Below are 22550 nucleotides of genomic sequence, written 5' to 3' on the forward strand. Positions count from 1 at the left end.
GAAGAAGGAGGAGAAGAAGAAGAAGTGGGGAACGAAAATGAAAGAGCAGAAGGAAAAAGGATGAAAGTAAGAGAGGCAAATTATTACTCCGTTAACCTATTCAAGAACGACACAAATACTCCGTCATAAAATCTGGGAGGATAATTATAATAATTACAACGCGTAGGCCAAGCGAGGAACAAGAGTCCTCGGCAAATGCAATCAAAACAAAAAGAAGAAGCAGAAGAAGACGACGAAGAAGAATAAGAAGGAGGAGGAGAAAAAGAAGAGGAAGAAGAAGAAGGAGGAGAAGAAGGATAAAAAGAAGAAGGTTAAGGAGGAGAAGGAAAAGAAGAAGGAGGAGAAGAAGAAAGAAGAAAAAGATGGAGGTGGAAGAAGAATAACAATAACAAATATCAACAACAACAAGCAGAAGAAGAAGAGCAAGAATAAAAGGAATCAAAGGAATGTGTGGGGAAAGGGAGCAGAAAACTTTGATAGAGATCAATAAAACAGAAATATACGAACGGTTGGAGAAAGAACAACAGAGGATGAAGGTCATGAAGAAAGAAGAAAATGGAAAGCGTGAGGAACTTCAGGCCCGATATAAGAAAGGAGAAATCGGGGGTTTATTTCTTCAAGGGGCATGGGCCTTTTCAGGGTGGTCTGATGTTCCCCCAAAATCCCGAACAATCTCTTAATCTCATGAAAATTACTATAACACACTGCGTGCTAAGGCCAGAACTTGGCCTGTCGCACGCCGTGCGTCTATAGATGTGAATAGGATAGCGAAAGTTAAAAAACGGAAGTTTAAACTTTGACAGACATCAATAAAATAGAAATAAAAATGCTCGGAGAGAAATGACAGAAGAACAACTAATACATTAATAACTAATAAAAGTTAGGAAAGGTATATGGAGAAAAATCAGCAAACCCTTTCTCCAAATTGAGAAAGACGGGGGCCTCTATACCCCTAAATTATTTCTCACAGCCCTGGGGGCTCCATACTGAAAGCTCGTGTAGGTTTTCTTAATGGTGGTTAGAATTTTTCAGTGGAAAACAATATCAAAACTCCTCCTCCTCTTAAAGGTGTTACAATGTTGTGTGTGAAGAGGGCTAAAAGTTTTCAAAGTTAGGCATCACGAAATTTCCTGCTCGACGTACCTATTCCTCAGAGATCGATTAGAATGTGGAGTAGCGCGGTGGTGCTGCGTACCAGCCAAGTCAAAGAAAGCGCCAAGTTCAAGAAAAAATGGGAAGAATCGTATTCAGACTGGAAATTCACGGTCTGGACTGGAAAGCCCCAGTTCTGGCCATACTTTCAGTACTTACTTAGCTACATAGTAGGTATAGGAAAGACGACATTCCTTTGAATGATTGATAAACTTTGGGGCTAAATAATTGAGAAATCTAATTGATTGATCTCAGGTACCATAAGCGTTGTACAAAACAATACAGTGAATAAATTTAATACAAAATACAAAATACATTGATTAATGGTATTCATTGTAAGGGGAATAAGCCAAGGTAATGGGAAGAATCGTATTCAGACTGGAAATTCACGGTCTGGACTGGAAAGCCCCAGTTCTGGCCATACTTTCAGTACTTACTTAGCTACATAGTAGGTATAGGAAAGACAACATTCCTTAGAATGATTGATAAACTTTAAGGCTAAATAATTGAGAAATCACATTGATTGACCTCAGGTACCATAAGCGTTGTACGTTGTACAAAACAATACAGTGAATAAATTTAATACAAAATACATTGATTGATTGATGGGATTGATTGGTATTTACAAAATACCTTAGCTCTAGAGGGGAATGTCTCTCTTATACCTACATTACCTACCCTCTTTCTGTGATCTCCCCTAGTCTTCTGTGTTCAGTGTACCTCGTTGTTTAGTGTTTCCTGTAGCCCTGATGATGGAGGAAGTGCTTCCGAAACATGTCAGCTTTTAACAAATAAATTAATACAATTCTTTGAAGTTCTGCAAAATATATCTGCCTTTTTGGTTCTCTTTATCAAAATGTCTCTCTTCCCAAAATAATAATAATAAAATATTTAGTATAATAAGGCAAGTGAAGCACTTAACTTATTATATTATTCTAGAGAAGCAAGAGTACATACCTATTGATATACGCAATGCAAATAAAAGCGTCTCTAAATGTAGCTATTCAAACTGAACTTTTCCTAGGAAAGCTACTCCATTAGTATGATAAAATAACGAAATATCTATGCAACGTACATTTTCGTACGAAACCCTACTCAGATAATTACATGAACTTTGAAAACAACGTAAAAGTAAATAGGTACTTATAGGTGGGTAGAGATGTACCTACCTAATTGCTTGCAACTATGACAAAGTCCTTGGAATTGAGAGTGTAGTCAAACTTTGAAATTTCACATCTTTTGAGTTTAGGTACCTTTACACCTATTATTGGTCCAGGAGCTGAAATTTCAAACTCTTTTATGAAACACAGAAGATAGCTTAAGGTGTTGGACCTTAGCTCTAGAGGGGAATATCTCTCTTCCCAAAATAATAATAATAAAATATTTAGTATAATAAGGCAAGTGAAGCACTTAACTTATTATATGTATTATTCTAGAGAAGCAAGAGTACATACCTATTGATATACGTAATGCAAATAAAAGCGTCTCTAAATGTAGCTATTCAAACTGAACTTTTCCTAGGAAAGGTACTCCATTAGTATGATAAAATAACGAAATATCTATGCAACGTACATTTTCGTAACCCAACTCAGATAATTACATGAACTTTGAAAACAACGCACTTAACTTATTATATTATTCTAGAGAAGCAAGAGTACATACCTATTGATATAAGTAATGCAAATAAAAGCGTCTCTAAATGTAGCTATTCAAACTGAACTTTTCCTAGGAAAGCTACCCCATTAGTATGATAAAATAACGAAATATCTATGCAACGTACATTTTCGTAACCCAACTCAGATAATTACATGAACTTTGAAAACAACGTAAAAGTAAATAGGTACTTATAGGTGGGTAGAGATGTACCTACCTAATTGCTTGCAACTATGACAAAGTCCTTGGAATTGAGAGTGTAGTCAAACTTTGAAATTTTACATCTTTTGAGTTTAGGTACCTTTACACCTATTATTGGTCCAGGAGCTGAAATTTCAAACTCTTTTATGAAACACAGAAGATAGCTTTAAACCAGGAAACATGAATAACTTCCGTAAGAAGTGGAGCTTTAACTTTTGAGTTTAGGTACCTTTACACCTATATTGGTCCAGGAGCTGAAATTTCAAACTCTTTTATGAAACACAGACACAGAAGATAGCTTTAAACAAGGAAACATGAATAACTTCCATAAGAAGTGGAGCTTTAACTGTTGAAATAAAGGGGCTATCCCTTATCCTTAACTTCATACACAAAAAGTCCATCCTGAGCCTTAGGTGTAACAGCAAACCGCACCTAAAGATGGGTTGAGCTAATACAAATCTACAAATCCCTCAACAACCTTAATAAAACACTACGTAGTGGGCACACAAGAAGAAGATCCTGCTGTCTGGAAATTTCTGCTGAGAGCGACTTTACAACTTTTGGCGGAGCACTTTGTTCTCCACGGGCGTTTTGAAGCTAGAAACATCCCAGATGAATATTTCCGAACCTTTCGACTGCTCGTTTTATTACAAAAATATGAAATCGATACGATGGAATTCATTAATAATAAAGCTGTTCAGCAGTGGCGAAGTGTGTTCTAGGCAGATGACAAATTAATGGTCCCTGTAGGCCTGGAGCATTGGAAAATTAATGTACCCACGAGTAAAATATTAAAACAACATACAGGGAGGCTGTCTGGCTGGGGGACGTTACACAGGGAGGAGACCAGCTTAGTCTGGCTGGGGGACTTTAAAGAGGGAGTATACCAGCCTGAATTCCCCTTGCTAAAGAAATAGCAAAGGTTGAGTGCGAAGGATACCCGCTCGTAAAATTTGTAGCCAAAACCAAATGTCAGCCCAAAGCAATCACCCTAGTTAGGGCTGATTGAGAGGCTGACGAAAAATGCCAAGCCGGTCTGTACACGGGAAAAGGCGAAGAAAAATAAGAAGAAGAAGAAGAAGACGACAGGGAGACTTATCAAAGCATCAGGAAAATATATCAGGACAAGGTAGAAAAGTGTTCCCCTGATATTTTCGAGTATATCTAGCTACCAAATGGAAATGACGTGTCATAGGCAGTTTCTAATTATTGCTTCGGATTCAATCCAAACACCTACCTATTCAAATAATTAATAGAATTTCCCAAAATAACTATGTCCTCTAGGTCCCTCCCCATGGGAGCTGCTAACTGCAATTTGTTGTCATAATTCCATGTGCTAATATAGACGCATGTAATCGTGTATTGATTGCGAATAAATTCACACCAATAAGATTATTTATCTCTCATTTCTAGTGATAAAAACGTATTTGTGCTGATTAATATACGTTTAGTTCAATTGAACAGATAAGAAAGAAAATAATAATAATAATACTGTTCTTGGAAATCAAAACGAACCTCTCTTTCTTTCTTTCTCGCCTCCTCCTTTTTCTTTTCTTTGACACCTCATTTTAGTCATTTTTGATGTAAATAAATGAGGCCTTTTTACTCGTAAACGACACATTGGACTTTTTAGTCTTAAACGAGACGACCGCAGCAGTATAAATAAGGTATGCAGGTAGGTTATCTATTAAATTCGGAGGATTAATCTTTGGATTCTTTGGTAGGAAGATCCAGGTGGACAAATTCATTTGCTACCTACATTTTCAATAATTTATTGATGAGTCTAACTACCTACATTGATCATTATTGTCAATAACAATAAATTTATTGTTCAAACATTGACACAATAAACCAATGACACACTGAAGCAGATAGCCCAGTAAATTTCAGACCAAACAGGTCTTGTCAACAAGTCCACTAGATGTCTACTAATAGGTAGGTACCTAACAGTGGTGGACCTACGGGAAAATCAAATGACCCTCACACAGGGCTGTACCCAGAATTTTCAGCGAGGGGGGTAGCCAACAGTGGCTTAAGTGATGAATGCTCCAAATTATAGGCCGATATTTTCAGTACATTTCTACATTTAGGAGCAAAAACAAGCTGGGCCCGTCCCTCCGGGAATTTTTTAGCCCGTAGTTTATTCGATCGTGGTTAAAGAATACCTATGTACCTACCTAATTTGTTTAATATTCAGTTTATTATTATTCTTGATTTGATTTTTTAATTTTACTTTCATGTAATGATTTAAAATCAAGACTAGAGCCCGTTCTCCCTTTATTCCCAATATAGTGTACAAGTCACCCATCCATTTATTGGCCTTGCTCGGCGTAGCTTAACATAGATGACGCTAAAACCGGTCTTAAAAGATCGACTGAAGTGTTATCTAAAACTTTCTCGATTTGAGTTCATAGGTCGTCGCGACAAATTTCAAGATCAGAGCTCATTATTTTGTGTGAGAAAATGTGAAAAAAAAAAAAAAAAAAAAAAATCCCAAAATTACCAAATGAACTTTAATAGCGCTCGTATTCCTTAGACTTGAAAATTCATTATGACCAAAAAGTCACTCTAGTGAACTCCTAGTGACTTTATGTCCCATTATTTCCCTCTATTAGTGACTCTCGTTCACTAATTTTGTTCCTAGGTAAAACAGCTGCCTAATAATCGTGTGCATGTACCTCGTGTACAAGTCAGATAAGAGTAGCTATTATGTTTTACTCCAGGGACGTGTATAGTGCACAATGCACATGATGGGGTGTCACTGGTTGACATGCCATCAGTGGAGAAATGTAGAAAATAGGATAGAATCGAGTAGAATAGAATAGAATAGGTAGAAAATAATAGAATAAAAGAATAGAATAGAACATAATTATATAGAATAGAATTGTACGTAATATGTAGAATAGAATAGAATAGGATAGCGTAGAAATGATAGTTTAAAGGCTGGGCAAAAGACAGTTCTGTTGTACCTAGTTGTTCAATCTTTCTTCTTCTCCCCCTCCTTCTTTTTCTCATTCTTCTTCTTCTTGTTCTTCTTCTTCTTCTTCTTCTTCTTCTTCTTCTTCTTCTTCTCCTTCTTCTTCTTCTTCTCCTCCTCCTCCTTCTTCTTTTTAACTAACAAATTCCGCCATATATCGACTACACCACCACTCTCTCTACAGTCATTACTCGTACGTATTTCATTCACGATTTACTACCATACTGATAACCCTACCTGCTACTTGTGTATTCACATTTTCTTCTTCTCCTCCTTCTCCTTCTTTTTCTTATTCTTCTTCTTCTCCTCCTCCTCCTCCTTCTTCTTTTTAACTGGCAAATTCCGCCATATATCGACTACACCACTACTCTCTCTACAGTCATTACTCGTACGTATTTCATTCACGATTTACTACCATACTGATAACCCTACCTGCTACTTGTGTATTCACATTAGTTGTTCTCTCATGAATCATTCCCTGTACCAGACTATCAGACTTGATTCCAAAACAGTAATAGTAAATTGGCCTGTGCCACAAACGACTCCGCGCAAAACCTGCCTCGGTGGCGTAGTGGTCAAGACGCTTGGTGAACAGGAGGTCGTGGGTTCGATCCCAGCCGAGACATGGAATTTTATCCTAATTTATTGGACAATTCGATCACATAATAATCGAGCTGTAAGGGTTAGGTGGTAGAGAACGCCCAAGGCGTTAACCTCGCCTAGTGGTTACCTTCCAGTCAAGAGTCTATTTTATTATTAAAATATCCCCTTCTATCCTTTATTGATGAGATGATGAGTCAAATCGGAGACCTGTTCCAAGAACAACTCCGCAATAATTGCCTAACTCCGCAATAATAATTATCCGCAAAAATAATTATTATTATAAAGGTTCGACTTTTTTTGTCAGAATCATTTAACAGGGTTTATTCTACCTAGTGCATGAGCCTTTGTTAAGAAGAAAGAAAAAAAAATAATTCGTTTAACATACATTCTTGGTCTACTTGATTGACAGTTTCCGACAGCAACACCACTAGCCTGAACTATTCAATGTTTTGGTGCAAATAGCACATCCACTAAAATTTCACTTTCAATGTGCGTCCTGAAGTCCTGATGGGTCGAAAGAGAGGTCAAGATGCTCGGCTGATAAGCAGGGAGGCGTGGGTTCAATACCAGCTGAGGTAATAGTACCCTTCTGCTGAAGTAAAGGGACTTTTCAGTCCTATCTAAACAGTATAAATAAGCACTATATTATTATCATTATCTCTTCAAGAAATAAAATTCATAAAAGTATAATGTTTGAGAGAGATTGAAGAGAGAAAAGGATAGAGTGACGAACAGAGAGAGAGATGGCCTTTTTTGACCATGCCTCTCTCTTCCTCTTAATATTTCCTTTTCTCTTTTTTAGCCCGTCCTTACTTTATTATTACGATAGTCATAAAAAAAGGTATAAGGGACGGGCTATTGTATTCGCTTCGGTGTCGTCTGTCTGTCACTCTGTCTGTCCCCATCCCCATAGAAGGACTTATCCAAACCTGGTCGACCTATATATCAAATTAAAGGTCTTTTTACCAGGATCACGAAAATGGTGGTGTAAATTTTGTCCAGAGAACCAAAAAGCCAAAAAACCAAAAAAATTTGGGGGATTATTTTCACATTTTCTCACACAAATGAGCTCTGATCTTGAAATTTGTCGCGACGACCTATGAACTCAAAGCGAGAAAGTTTTTTAGATAACACTTCAGGTCGATCATTTAAGCCGGTTTTAGCGTCACCTATGTTAAAGCTACGCCGAGCAAAGGCCTAATAAATGGAGGGTGACTCAAAATTATATTGGGAATAAAGGGAGAACGGGCTCTAGTCTTGCTTTTAAATCATTACACGAAAGTAAAATCAAAAAATCAAATCAAGAATGATAATAACAAACTGAATATTGAACAAATTAGGTAGGTACATAGGTACTGATTTTCTTTAATCACGATCGAATAAACTACGGGCTAAAAAATTCTCGGAGGGACGGGCCCAGCTTGTTTCTCTCCCTCTTCTCCTTCTCCATCTGTTATTTAACCTTTTCCACAACTTTTATATGAGGTCAAAGTTTTTTTCTCCTCTCTGTTTTGCTTTTACTCCTCTTCTGATCTGTGTCCACTCTTTCGTCCCTATCCTTTTTATTTCAACGACATTTTTCATCATAAATTTGTTATGTACCCCCACTTTTTAGCTGAATTTCTTTTTTCCCTTTCACAATTCTAATCGAGCGAAGTGAATTCCAAGTTTTAACTCTGCGATTTTTTTCTGTGTAGTTTGTCTCTGTAGGTCTGTTTGTTTTAGGCGAATTTGGTAAAAATTAGTGGTTGGATAGAAGAGCTCCTCCTGGAGAAACCTGCCACTTTAAAATTGTTCTTTATTAGTTCTTGGGTCTTAAGGGGCCTTTTCTGAGGTACACAGTATTCGTCTTTTCAGACTTATCTTTTGCGATCTTTTCAAAGACAATATCAAAGACCAAGCTGAAATATAATTCTACAAACAAGTTTGTGTCCCGGGCTTTAGCATCAACTTGCTGTGTCTGTTGAAAAAAAAAAAAGTGAACCTAAATTAAAAAGTGAACATACACAACTCATGTAAAACAAGGGGGGCTGATAACCCCTCTTTGAATTCCTTCCCACAGGCTAAATCCTGCGCAAGCAAAATGTTAATATCTCATGCAAATGTGATGTTCCTACACAGCAGTTACAGCATACATTATGGTTCCCCCTCTTTACATAGTGTCAACAACACTAGCAGAGAACATATCGACAGATTTTGTACTTCTCAAGACACGAGACACAATGAAAATGTATTTGAGGAACTGGTCTGATAAACTTTTGAGTGGAAGGTAACCAATAGGCGAGGTTGACGCCGGCGTTCTCTACCTCCTAACCCTCAGAGCTCTAATGAAACCACAACGATTACAAGATTACAACCTATAAAATATATTTCAATTTTGAACTCATGCGCATCACTGGGCGCCGGCACTCTAATATTGAACTCTAAATCAGGAAGCTCGACTTTACTATAGAATTCCAGCAACCTAAATAATGGAAAGTAACCCAATGATAGAGTTCTTCTACTCTAAATTTCATGAACTTGTGGCACCCAGGCACTATATCGCTGTTTTTTTTTTTTTTTTTTTTTTTTTTTTTTTTTTTCAGCTCACCACTATTTATTTCAAACAACAAAGTACCTACAGTACTCTTATATTCGGTGCTCCTATGGGTGATTTGTCAACCTCTCTGTCTCACTGTCTCAGAGAAAGCTGTAGGAACGAATGAGTACGGTAAAAGCCGCCATGCCTCATATCCCCCTGTCCCTTGCCGTTTTATGATCCTTATAAGTGGTTTCACATGTTACGAGCATTATTATCACAGACTTTTACCTCATTTATGGTATAATGTGTATTTAAGTGGCTGCAGTATTACTAAAGACACTGACAATTGGTGCCACGTTCAGGAAAAGTAAGAGAAATTTACAATGGAAATAATGCTAGATATAATGGAAATATGGATCAACCTCAGTGGTGTAGCGGTTAGCACGATGGATTTTTGATTCTGGAGGTAGGTGGTTCGAGTCCAGGTCAAGCCATGAAATTCAGCTTGGTGTATTTAACGGGGAACTATATATTTGTGTCTCATTCCAGACCATCAAAGGTCTAGTGTTTAGTTTTCATTAGACCAGTGGTCAGTTTCCCGAAAGCAAAATACGTCTAATTAGATGATTTGACCACATACAAGCAATAACAAAGGTCGAGAAAGGTCAAATGGGTGCCTCATAGAGCTCAAATGGTCTGAGATTTGGACCATTTAGCCGATAGAAAATGATTCATTCTCATTAGGCATTAACTTTCCTTAGTGGTTATGACTCCTAATCCCAAAAGTCTATTATTAGGTCGTTTAATTACCTGCCTCGGTGGTGTAGTGGTCAAGGCGCTCGCCTGGTAAACAGGAGGGCGTGGGTTCAAGCCCAGCCGAGGTATGGAATTTTATCCTCAATATAATTTGAGAATTTGACCACAATAATAGTAAGAGCCTACTGCTGGAGTAAAGGGACTTTTCAGTCCTATACGAGCAGTATAAATAAGCACTATTATTTTAATTACCATGATAGCAACACAAATGATTAATCGTTGAACGTTGTCCCAATCTACTTATCTAGTTCAAAATGCCTATTTTCTCATAAAACACATCTCTCTGTGGGAGAGAATGAGAACATTGAGATTCTTTGCTTTGCGTTCTATTTGCAAATATAAATAAATAAATAAATAAATATTAGGTACCTACCTACGTCATCTTCAGATGTACCTAGATATATATCATGTAGGTATCTAGGTAATATTTAAAATCCCTGTCCTCACTTTTTGCTGCGCGAAATATTATTTCGACTCATTTATAACGTGGCGTGGTTTTATTATTCATTTATTTTATTGAGGAAAAAAATAGCTGATTAATGATTCTATACTTACCTATCTAGATTTATGCGAATAGACAAGGTACAATAATTTTGCAAAGCACCATTTCATTTTTTCTTATCAATACCTATTTCAATTTTTTTATTAACATTTTTCAAATGCTGATAAAAACTAGAGAGAAGTTTAAGAACAGCAAGCAAATCTAAGCCATCAAGAAATGGACCAACATAAGAGGCAATCAAGAGCCATGCCTAAAATTGAACGGAATGAAGAGATATAAAATTGAAAATAAAAAAATAGCTTTAGATTTGGAAGATGATAGAAGAAGATATCTCCTTTAAGGAGATAACATACTATACCAAATCCTAATCTTTTGTGATCTTTTGAATGAAATTAAGCAAAAACCTTTGGTTGACAAACATATATTTGATAATGAAAAGAAAGAAAGAAAGGAAGCAATTTTTTGTCCATCTTGTTGAAAATTATTCCCCTTCCAACAAATACTCAAGATGTCAAATTATCCTCACTCTCCGTGATCTTATAAGGATGTGACATGAAACGTCAAGCAAGCACATCACTAACAAGATTGGAGACACAAAACACACCAATGAACACATCAGCAACAACGGAAAGACACAGAAAAAGAGCATACCGAGCGTTAAATTTGGCGTTCATAATCCGAAAATTATCATTCCAAGAAGAATGTCGAAAAAACATGAACATTCCTACTCATAGGTATCACATTTCCAAACGCCACTTTCCACAGTACCTACATACCCCTAGCGCAGGGGTTCCCAAACTTTTGAGTACTGCGCACCACCTGACACCTCAAGGTTCTTTTGGCGTACATACCACCAAACATCAATTTTGTGTGGTTTGAGGGTTAAATGAAGAAATTATAGCGAAATTTTTATGTTAATCGTAATACAATATTATACATTTTTTGCCAGATTTGTTTTTCGAATTTACGAGACAAATCATAAAAGTGGGTTTTTCAAATCTCTGGGTTTTTTGTACCATCAGAAATGCTTCCGCGTACCACTAGTGGTACGCGTACAGCAGATTGGGAACCTCTGCCCTAGCGTGTGCATATTTAAAGAGCACCGACGATACATATAAAAATATGAACAATAAATATTATCTACAGCGAAAAGACTTTAATGCACCGCCATACATGCTTCATTAGAACAGAGAAGGGATGGAGGAACGGGACAAAACAAAGGGAGATATATATGGAAAGGGAAGAAAAATTTCGAGATATCACACAGAGAGGCCCGGTTTGAGTAAATTTGGCTAAAAAATTTTTTGAACGATTTTTTTTTTTTTTTTTTTTTTGGACAAGCCTGCTATAGTCATTCAAGATACTCAAGTTGGCCAAGTTTCATATCAATCGGCCTGGAAAAGGTGGCTCTACAATTATTTATTTGACCATTATTATTGTATTATAGTTAACTTAATAAGTATTCACGTTTCTGCTTTTCAAAATATTTAATGTTATAACTATGTACTTATATGTAATTGAATGTTGCCAACCCCTTGTAATTATTTCTCAAATAAATACAATTATTTTCTACTACTACTACTACTACTACTACTATTTATTTGACCAACCTATACAAACCTTACAGCTGGGTTTTCGAGGGCCTCGTGCGCCCAGGACCATTTTTTTTTTTTTAATTTTTCCTTCTTGAACGGATTTGGCGAAACATAGCGATTTTTGAGGAATTTTCGTGAAAAATTCACTTTTTTTTACATACTTGAACCGGGCCTGAGAAAACTGTTCGTGTTTTCGAAATTTGCGACACCGTCTGAATAACGTCGAGTGTTAGCGTGTATTTGGCACACGCTCTATGCTCAATATACGAGTATAAATAATTCTCCATTGAGCATATCTTTCTGAGTAGGTGGGGTTCGAAAGATCAGCGTCTTTTTTGCGATTCAGGTGATGATAATAATCTGAAGTTAAGGCGGTGAACTTTGGATCTGGAGGTTGGTGGTTCGAATCCAAGTCAAGTTATAAATTTTAACAAGGTATATTAACTAAGGAAGGACATTGTTCTATTGTATAACCTATATTAAGTGAGGGAAAAGTATATGCCTTGGTTGGAATTCGAACCCGCGCCCTTTCGTTTACCAGACCGGCGCGGCGGTGGTGACCCCAATTTGCTATCGAGACAAGTCAGGCAGGTAATGACAACTTAGGTAAGTAAAAGGCCAAGGTCCCTAATAGTATAAACCAAGTTATCACTCGTTATCATAGCATATTGTGTTATCTCTACAATATGTTGACATTAGCACCTGATTGATAAGAGAGCTTCTAATCAGTCAACTTCAAATTCGAATCCCCCATTTGAGTGAAAAATTAATGTGATTATTCTCGACTTTTTCCTCATTTTCATGTCTTTAGGTCCTCTTTCCTTTGCTGGATTATAAATTATAAGGCTTGTCTCACATTGAAAGCGTAGACGAGCGCCTTTAGTAGCGCTCGTATTCCTTAGACTTGAAAATTCATTATGACCAAAAAGTCACTCTAGTGAACTCCTAGTGACTTTATGTCCCATTATTTCCCTCTATTAGTGACTCTCGTTCACTAATTTTGTTCCTAGGTAAAACAGCTGCCTAATAATCGTGTGCATGTACCTCGTGTACAAGTCAGATAAGAGTAGCTATTATGTTTTACTCCAGGGACGTGTATAGTGCACAATGCACATGATGGGGTGTCACTGGTTGACATGCCATCAGTGGAGAAATGTAGAAAATAGGATAGAATCGAGTAGAATAGAATAGAATAGGTAGAAAATAATAGAATAAAAGAATAGAATAGAACATAATTATATAGAATAGAATTGTACGTAATATGTAGAATAGAATAGAATAGGATAGCGTAGAAATGATAGTTTAAAGGCTGGGCAAAAGACAGTTCTGTTGTACCTAGTTGTTCAATCTTTTAGTGCAGTTCAAAACAAGGTAATATTCAATTCTAGTCTCCGTAATAATTACGAGTATCTTTTCTTTTCCTTCCACCCCACTGTTCTGTTTTATTCCTTTTTACTTTCCTTATCCTATAGTTCTTCCCCTTTCCTTATACTAATTCGCTTTTTCGCTTACTGATCCGCTAATTACTTACTCTTTCCTTTGTATAGTTTCGATTCATCTTGTCTCTTCAATTATCATCTTTCTTATCTAATTCCCGCGCTAATTTGGCATTTCTTATCAATCGTTCTCTTCTTTTTTCGAGATTAATGCATCTGTTTTTACTGTTTTAATATTTTTCTTCTTCTGCTATATGAAGAGATTTCCTATGATGTTTCCTATTTCTTCTTGACCAGACCTCTAGGTTTTCGATCTACGTTATTTGCACACTATCAATATTCCAGGATTTCCACGCAGTGAGCTCTTCCACCCAACTCTTCCGTTATCGCAAGCGGACTATTGAACTTTTTCGCCCCTGCGCTACCTCTCATTTTCCAAGTCCCTGATTTGATTAGATTTGTTCTTATCAACGAATGCACTGGTCAATTTCTAGGAGGAATCGATACCCATGTAATTTTATGTGAAAAAAAAGAGAAAAAAAATCATTCAAATTGATTATTTTTATTCAATATACCAACTTGTACGTAATATCACCCAGGTATTCTTGGTAATTAGCAGTAGATAGCGAGCTACTCTCTATCAGGTAGACCTGACAGGTATGGCTGAAAAGGTACGTCTGTCTGTCAGGTCAACCTGATACCTGATGAGCACACAAACTATCAGGTAGACCTGACCAGGTGTACATGTCGTCAGGTGTACCTGATGGTGAGTGGCTGGCCTTAGACACATGTGTTTTCCGACCGATATGTAAACCGGTTGGTATTCTAATGGATCAGGCAGTTTGTTTATCAGTTTATCACATTGTACTCGTAGGTATTATGCAAAACCAAAACTACAGGTAGGTACAATGGGATTTGATATCCCCTATCTCCAGTATCAGTAGGTATCTACAGTATTCTATAGCCTACATAAACGAGTTTGTAGATAAATAATTAGATATGCAAACACACAATCAGCTGTGGGGATTGTCTGTGATTTGTTTTCACTCTGTGATTAGCAAAGATACTAAGATGGGTCTAAGATTTTCCAGTTCCAGATACTAAAAGATGGGTCTAAGATTTTCCAGTTGTATTTTCTTAGGTGCTTCTTATGGAGATCAGTAAAGCTGGAGATCAGTAAAGCTAGATTCACTTCAGGAATGAACTATAAAACTATTCATATTTCGGAAAAGTCAGACCTTTAGGTCGGGGTTATGTTTTTTTTTAGGTCACTTTTGGAAGCTATTCGCTAAGATTTTGCCTTTTTTTCGGCAGTTAGAACCACTATAAGTGAAATCTTCTGCGTAAGGAAACCACTTTCTTGGTCTTCTGACATTCTGTTCGAATATAAAACTAGATGTACTTGAAAAGCAAGTGGATAACTAACTGATCGAGCAGTTGAACAATGTTCTCGTACACTACAAACACACAATCAATTACTTATTATAGTACTCAGTAGTTAATAAATGGAATCTTAATAACTACAGAAAGATCGGCTTTTAGTAACGAAAGAGAAAGAAAGGGGGAAAACACACTCGTTAAAAAGCAGTAGCAGACAGAGCTCAGGTAATAAAAATAAACTACTTGTGATAATCAAATTATAAATAAACACATTTTACATAATCTAACGACTTATTTTTAAGTGAACGGCCTAATCATGTTTAGATTTAAATAAATCCCCAACCTCTACAGAAAGCACTCACACGGTCTCAAAAACATTTTATTGATTGTACAGTAGGTAGGTACCTAAAAAAAATATTAAAAACAAAGTGTCGGCAAAAAAAAAAGCGTAAATACGTATTCAAAAAAGCTCTAAAAAATGCCAAAAAAATAGCGAAGGGGGGGGATAATTGGGTAGCAAAAAATAGGGTATTTTTTTTGTCAACTCACATAGTTATTGTTTTTACAGATAGAAAAACTGCAATAATTAAAAATACGATTAATATCAACAACTAAAAATATTCTCGAACGAATCAAACTAGCACACGCGGCCATACTTCCATGTTCCAACACACAACACTCGACTGCGTCAGTTGCTTCACTTGAACTTTTATCGGAATAGCGTCGCGTCGGTGAAAAATATATTTATATTGGCGTTAGTACATTCCCGCGCACTAAGAAAAATCTGTATTTTTAAAAAGAGAAAATTTTTTGAAGACGCCGGGGCTTTCGAAAAAAAATTATCAAGATATGAAACGAATCATAATAGCTACAGGAACCTACCTACTCCGACTGTCCCGAAAAATATGACAGGACTTGGGAATACGAATGATTCATGCACTAGATTTGACCTTATCTCAGAGACTGAGGGTCTAATAAATCGGCAGATGTGTATTCATACTTACAAGTTGCACAAAACAGATTTGAAATTTGAACTGCAAAAGTTCACGCCAAAATAAGACCACTCGAAATACCTTTTCATTCTGAATCAGGTCCCTAGATTGGAAAACTATTTCGAGGTAGGTATGAGGTGTAGTTGAATCCTCGTTGTACCTCAATCCCGAGAGAGTAAAACGTACATTGCAGGAGTCGAAGAACCTCCGGGATTATTTTTTGATGAAAATATCCTATAGTCCAGGCTTGTCCAACCTTAGGGCACCCGAGGGCCGCAAGAGACCAAGGTAGAGAGTTGGCGGGCCGCAAAAACTCAACTCACGGGGGAGGGGGTGGCCTGGTATAATGTAATTATGATATAATTTTATTTTTTTTATGAAAACTTACCACATGATGACATTAGTGCGATTTCTGTGGACACTCTGCAGCTGACACAAGTGCGTGAATATCGACATTCACGTCTTTGGTACACAAACGTAGAAGGTGTGATTTTCGTTCATTTTTTTAGGCGGGCCTTCGCGGGCCGCAAAAATGAGCTCGCGGGTTGGACAAGCCTGCTATAGTCATTCAAGATACTCAAGTTGGCCAAGTTTCATATCAATCGGCCTGGAAAAGGTGGCTCTACAATTATTTATTTGACCATTATTATTGTATTATAGTTAACTTAATAAGTATTCACGTTTCTGCTTTTCAAAATATTTAATGTTATAACTATGTACTTATATGTAATGTGAATGTTGCCAACCCCTTGTAATTATTTCTCAAATAAATACAATTATTTTCTACTACTACTACTACTACTACTATTTATTTGACCAACCTATACAAACCTTACAGCTGGGTTTTCGAGGGCCTCGTGCGCCCAGGACCTCCGGAAAAGGGCCTTTTCCATCCCCTGCCTGTAAAACTGCTGTCCATTCGTCATTTTGCTGTGAAAATACAAAAATTCAGAGTTGTAAAAAAGGAAAGTGCAAACAAATAGGTACCGAATAAATAGACACCTAGCTCTGACCAAAACATTTTTGCGGTTTCGAGCCTCGGACGAAGTGAACTCGCGAGTAGGTAGGTATCTAGGTTATAGGTAATTTGAAAATAACTTTTACAATGACTAGTAGGTAGGTAGTCTTAAAATCGAAAGAGACAAAAAAGCTGTGAAATTATAAAAGTTATTTTCAAATTACATAATATATACGTAGGTACCTATATCAAGATGGGCTTCACAAAGAGAACCATAACTCCAAAGGTTTCAAGTAGGTATCTCATGAATTACATAATTCTTATTTTTATCTGATTTTTTTTTTTTTTTAATATTTCACGATTATCAAAAAACAATTTTATTCCAGTAATTACATTTAGCTACCTACTAGTCGCTATTTCCTATCAATGAAAACGAAGCAAATAGGTTTAAATAAGATTAGGCAGGTAACGAACTAACTTCTTCTTAGATTTAGACCATTGAAGTACCTACTAAATGCCTAAAATTTAGGTAGGTACCTATTGGTCACTTGGTACCTTTTGAATGTTTGTTTTCCTTCGGGAGAGTAGTAAACTGCATTTTGTGACTTTTGTCGAGCACATACACGAATACAGTCAAAAGTCCATTATCCATTTTCTCGTTATTTTCAACGTTGCTTAACTTCTGTGTTCGGACAATCGGATTGGTTCAAAATTCAAATTTTGGCGGTTAAAACTAATCAATATCGCCAATACCGGCTTCACTTTTCTTTTTATGCAACAGCCCATAATCCACTGCTTTTTAACCTCCTTGAATAGCACAGAGAACACAGAGGTAAATAAAATCTTATCATTCCGCGAAATTTCAAAAAACCGTTACGGAAAAACAGTTTTTTGCAGATTGAAATTTTTTTGATAACCGGTACCTTTCGAACTTTGTTTGTGAAAGCAAGATAATTCTTCAAAATCTTAATAAATTTTTCCACTGTGTTCGTTTCTCTTTATAACGGTACCTTTCGAACTTTGTTTGTGAAAGCAAGATAATTCTTCAAAATCTTAATAAATTTTTCCACTGTGTTCGTTTCTCTTTATAAAGACATTCTAAATACTTTGTGGTTGATTTTGATGTCATAGAACTTAAAGGAAATGGGGTAATGGGATTAAACAAAATGTAATGTGTCAAACAAATTGATCTAGCTTTAAACCAACCTTGAATTGAACAATTATCTATTGATCAATGATCTGCCGTTGCCAGGGACCCTATATTTATTAAAACTACTGACAAGGTAGGTAATTCCAACTGTTCCATTGCTAAGGCCAAAATTGAGTCAAAGGCTCATTATTGTGAGCTTTGCAGTATACCTACCTAATTGCCAATACTTGATTCAATACTTGGTAACTCTGTGAAGGATGAAGGTAAAGTCAGACTATGAACTCGTTTTTCCCAGGTTCATTTTCCATACAACCCACTATTGTACCTAGTTACGTTTGCCTGATGTTATGATGGGGTCTGGAGTAGGTAGGTATACAGTTTTAAGTGTCCAGTTCAAACTGGCTATAATATTGTGCAAGTTAACTTGTGAAAGTGACTTGCCATATGTTTACTCACAGAAAGTAAGCATTAGCTCCCTTGCACAAGCAACTTGCCATGTTTTCAGGAAAGTCTCTTGTGCATATGCACTGCCTGTGGACACTCGCTTTATGTCAAGCATTGATATTTTACTGTTGGATTTCAAAACATCTATTATTATTTTCAGACTGAGAAATGACTTGATATGATAGTACCTACAAAATTAGTGATGTGAGGATTTTTCAAAGGACTACAACATGATATCCAGTGAATCTGCAAGTGAAATCCAGCCTGTACCAAAGAAGAAGAAATACAATGAAACAAAAAAATCAGAAGGATGTGGTTCAGAAAAAAATCAGGCGGGCAATCAGAAGGATATAATCCAAATTCAGGAAAAAAATGATATTCCAGTGTCTACACTTGTAGAAAAAATAAGACTGATTGAACAGCAAAATGAAATGGAAAGAACTTCTAGAAACAACTGCACACTATCCACTGCATTACTCACTGCCCTCCACGAGGAAAATGCAGGCACACATGGCTTCCCTTGTACCATACAAAAAGCTTACAATGGCCCCAATAACAAGAAGACCAGTGAACCAATTAAAAAACGCAATACTACTGCTAATGTAAATCACAACTTTCATAGTAAGAGAGTACCTAAAATAGATTCATTGGCTCATGATATACAAAAGCTAGGGAGAAAATTATCCAAACGTTTTAAAAGTAGCACAAAAAAGAGATCAGAAGAGTCTTCTCAAGTGTCAATAGTTACATCAACAAAACCAAATCTGCCAGCAAGATACAACAACCTAGACAAATCCAGTGATGTTCAAAATTGGGTTGATAGCTCATTCTCAACATTAGAGTTAGACACACAGAGCCTTAGTCCTATTCATGAAGATGACAGGACAGTGAATTCATCAGTAACAATACTAGAAAGTGATGTGAACTTGATTAGTTCATTCAAGTATTTACTGCCTCAAATAAGTGCAATTGAGTGCAAGTTTTTAATATCAATAATTATCTATCCTATGCGATCTACAATACTGGAACAATTGAGAAGAGCAATGCTTGTGCTCGGTATTGATGAAACAGAGAATATTGACAAGTTCAATGTGATTGCAATCAAATTTAACCAAATTTTAGTGTCAGATGAACTTCTAAAATCATGGCAGAATCAAAAACCTGAAAAATTGACTTACTCCTATCATGTTCTAATGCAGATTATTATGATAGCCATCTGCTCCAATTATGTAATTAAAACATTGAGTCTGCTGAAACAATGTTGCTGTAAAATTTTCATAATGAGCCTAGTCATTTCAGGGATATATAAAAATTTAAGAGGTGATGCTCTTTCTTCTTTCTTGGAGAAAAATTTGATTGGATTTGAGAACCGAACCCCGTGTGCTGTATGTTCAAAGTACATCAACATACGAGAATATAATTGGCAACAACAAAACCAATCAGATGTGAATAGAGCTGATATAAAAGCAGCAGTTATCAATGCAATGACTAGTCTGACACAGGTATTACAAACATGGATAGCACATAATGCAGAAGACAGGAACATGTGTCTAAATATGAAAGAAGCAAAAGTTCGTTTCATTGACGAAATCATGGTTTTGTCAAACAACAACTTCACTTCATTGATGGACACGTACCGTGTTTATGATGAAAACTTGAAGCTAAGACTCGAAGATGACATCCCAATGGTAGAAGTATTAGACTACGTCGATTCTCTGAAATTGGATAGTTACAATGAAGTTGACAACATTGTACAATCTAATCCTGGACCGACTCTGAAATTACTCTTGAATATCGTCCGTGAATACAAACTAACTACTATAACTAAACAACGAACCATTTCTCCTCTTCCAAAAGAAATCAAATTGAAGGGAAACCCTCAAGTCTGGAATCTTGAAAATGCGTTTGGTTTCACATCTGACGAAGACGGAATTATTGATCTTCCAACGCATCCAAAAGTTCCGAGCAGAAACTTGACAGAGGGAACTACAAATCAACCCAAGAACTGTATCGAGAATCCCATAGAGTCATTCACTATAATACCCAGTAGCAAGAGCGATGAGGGAGAGGAGTCATTCACTGGAATACCAACTAGCAAGATAAAGGACAGAGATTCTGTGGTTCTCAATCCAACATACACTTCATCTCTGGCACAGAAATCGACCCTCAAAAAGGTAAGTTCCAAGTCCCAAGTAAGTAGAGAAAATGAAATACTTGGGGCAACTTTAGAGATGCAGTTGATTTAAATTACCTAATTGGGTAGGTAAATACTCTGGGATGGACTAACATTTATTAAAAAATTCCCCATCATATCAGCTTATATTGAGTTACCTACCTGCTCTCTAGATAAGAAAACCAACTTTATTACCTTTCAAAATAATAAATTTCTCTTGTACGTATTATAATTTCAGACAAGATCAAAAGTGAAGAAAATAAGTGACCCCGAGTTGGTCAAATATCTGAAGGAAAAGAATGCATTTGAGATTATCAAGCCCCATGTGGAAGAAAATTGCTTCGCGAGTATTTCATCTACAAATGATGTTGAGCGACCTAAAATCATGGAATCAGATCGCTGGGTTGGCGAATTGGTAAGTTCAGAAGTTCAGTTTATTATTTTAATAAATTTATAATTCAGTGTTTAGCACTTTCAGTTTGCATGCCGGATGTATCGGGTTCAATTCATTAAGGTGTCTATTAAAGTCGTAAGACAAAGCGTTTCAAGATGCGTAGTCTGAAAAAAATTAATTACTTACACTTTCAGCAAAAATACATTGATAGACCGTTCGAAAATACCAAGAGAAAATTAGATATCAGTGGATCGAACAACTTACGGTCCGCTAAATCAAATGCTATCAAGCAAGGTGTGACAACTAGAAGCCAAGCAAAAGCAAACAATGACGCGAATAAAGGAGGCAATGTTGGCACGGGAAAAACAGTTGCTAATGCAGGAAATTTGGTGCGAGGAGTAGATAGCACTAAACAATCAGATGCTAACAGAAGAAAGCGTACTGTGAATGCGTTACCAATTGACAAAACCAAATCTCAGGCTATTAATTCAATACGAGATTCTACAACATCGACATCTACGGATGCAGACAATTCGACTCGAAGAAATGGCAAAAATGTTCCCAAAGCTTGTGGAAGCAATTCAAGACAAAGAACTTCAAACCCTGTTGAAGATGCAAATGAGAGGTTCAATGTGTCCCAAGTACACATCAAATTGAATGATAAGCAAAATCGAGATAAAGAAATGTTCAAAAAATGTTTCATCAAATATATCTCCGAACAGAGTAAAGTTGTAAAAGAAACTATGAATTTTGTTATAAAAGTTGAAATTACCACTGACAGATCTCCGTCTGACAACATTGCAGTGTCAGTAGAGGAGCCACAGAACCAACCTGTGACAGAACATGACCAGAATGACTCGGACTCTTCTTCTGATCTCTAGAAACTCAGGCTAACAAATACAATCATTTTATTCAAAATACCTACCTAAAAACATTAAATACGTATGTACAGTAAAATTAACCTTCCAGGAATTCTCGTGATACCGTTTTAATATTTCTATTCTGCCTGACTGTTCTAATGTTGATACCTGCATAAACTTATTACTTTTTCTCAGATATATTTTTCCCAACTGTTCTCTTTCTACAAAATCTGTATTATAATTTTTGTTAATGATTTAGAGGTTTACCAAGGAAATAAAGATGAATTGCTACCAGAAAAAATGTGATTTTTTTAGGAACATAAAATTTATAATTTATCTACTTTTTGTAATATACGTTTTGTTATTGATTTATAGAGGTTTACATGACTTTAAAGAAAAATTAAATATCATATCAATTGTGTTACTCAAGAGAAATTAAAATGTGATTTTTAAAGATAAAATTTATAAAATGTACATATTTTTTGTAATATAAGTTTTGTTATTATTTACTTGTTTATCATGACTTAACCCAAAGAAAAATTAAAGCTCAATAAATTGCTTCTCAGAAGGAAATGAAAAATGTGATTTTTTTAGACTTTAAGATACAATCTTTTTTTTTATGTTATGTACTTACCAACTTATAAAATTTATTTACTAATCTACAAAATGAAGGATTAATTAAATGATTAATATCATCTCAACACTCGAAAATAATGAAATTGTGATTTTTTCAGAGGAATATA

At 36.1% G+C, this 22550-nt stretch overlaps 2 protein-coding genes across 3 annotated transcripts in view; one reads left to right on the top strand and one right to left on the bottom strand.

Moving 5' to 3' along the window:
* LOC103511309 (calcium uniporter protein, mitochondrial) overlaps positions 1–15711 on the bottom strand; it is a 108799-nt gene extending 93088 nt beyond the window's left edge. Inside the window, exon 1 of one of the 2 annotated variants that reach the window (XM_008476028.3) lies at positions 15386–15711. In XM_008476028.3, the coding sequence (XP_008474250.1) occupies positions 15386–15490 (105 nt within the window). In that variant the 5' untranslated portion in view covers positions 15491–15711. The remainder of the gene's footprint in view (positions 1–15385) is intronic. The other variant, XM_008476029.3, reaches the window with a different exon arrangement.
* Positions 15712–17797: 2086 nt separating this feature from the next.
* LOC103511311 lies at positions 17798–21957 on the top strand. The gene is made up of 4 exons (XM_008476030.3): positions 17798–18069; positions 18541–20554; positions 20792–20968; positions 21142–21957. Exons 2-4 carry the CDS (start codon positions 18611–18613, stop codon positions 21826–21828), a joined length of 2808 nt encoding a protein of 935 aa, XP_008474252.2. The 5' UTR covers positions 17798–18069; positions 18541–18610; the 3' UTR covers positions 21829–21957.
* The last annotated feature ends 593 nt before the right edge of the window (positions 21958–22550 follow it).

This window comes from Diaphorina citri, unplaced genomic scaffold (genome assembly GCF_000475195.1).
Source record: "Diaphorina citri unplaced genomic scaffold, Diaci psyllid genome assembly version 1.1 scaffold700, whole genome shotgun sequence".
NCBI lineage: Eukaryota > Metazoa > Arthropoda > Insecta > Hemiptera > Psyllidae > Diaphorina > Diaphorina citri.

Coding starts and splice junctions, on each gene's coding strand:
- LOC103511311 (XM_008476030.3), top strand. CDS start 18,611: ATGATATCCAGTGAATCTGCAAGTGAAATCCAGCCTGTACCAAAGAAG. Junction 20,555..20,791: donor AGAAATCGACCCTCAAAAAG/GTAAGTTCCAAG, acceptor TTATAATTTCAG/ACAAGATCAAAAGTGAAGAA. Junction 20,969..21,141: donor ATCGCTGGGTTGGCGAATTG/GTAAGTTCAGAA, acceptor TTACACTTTCAG/CAAAAATACATTGATAGACC.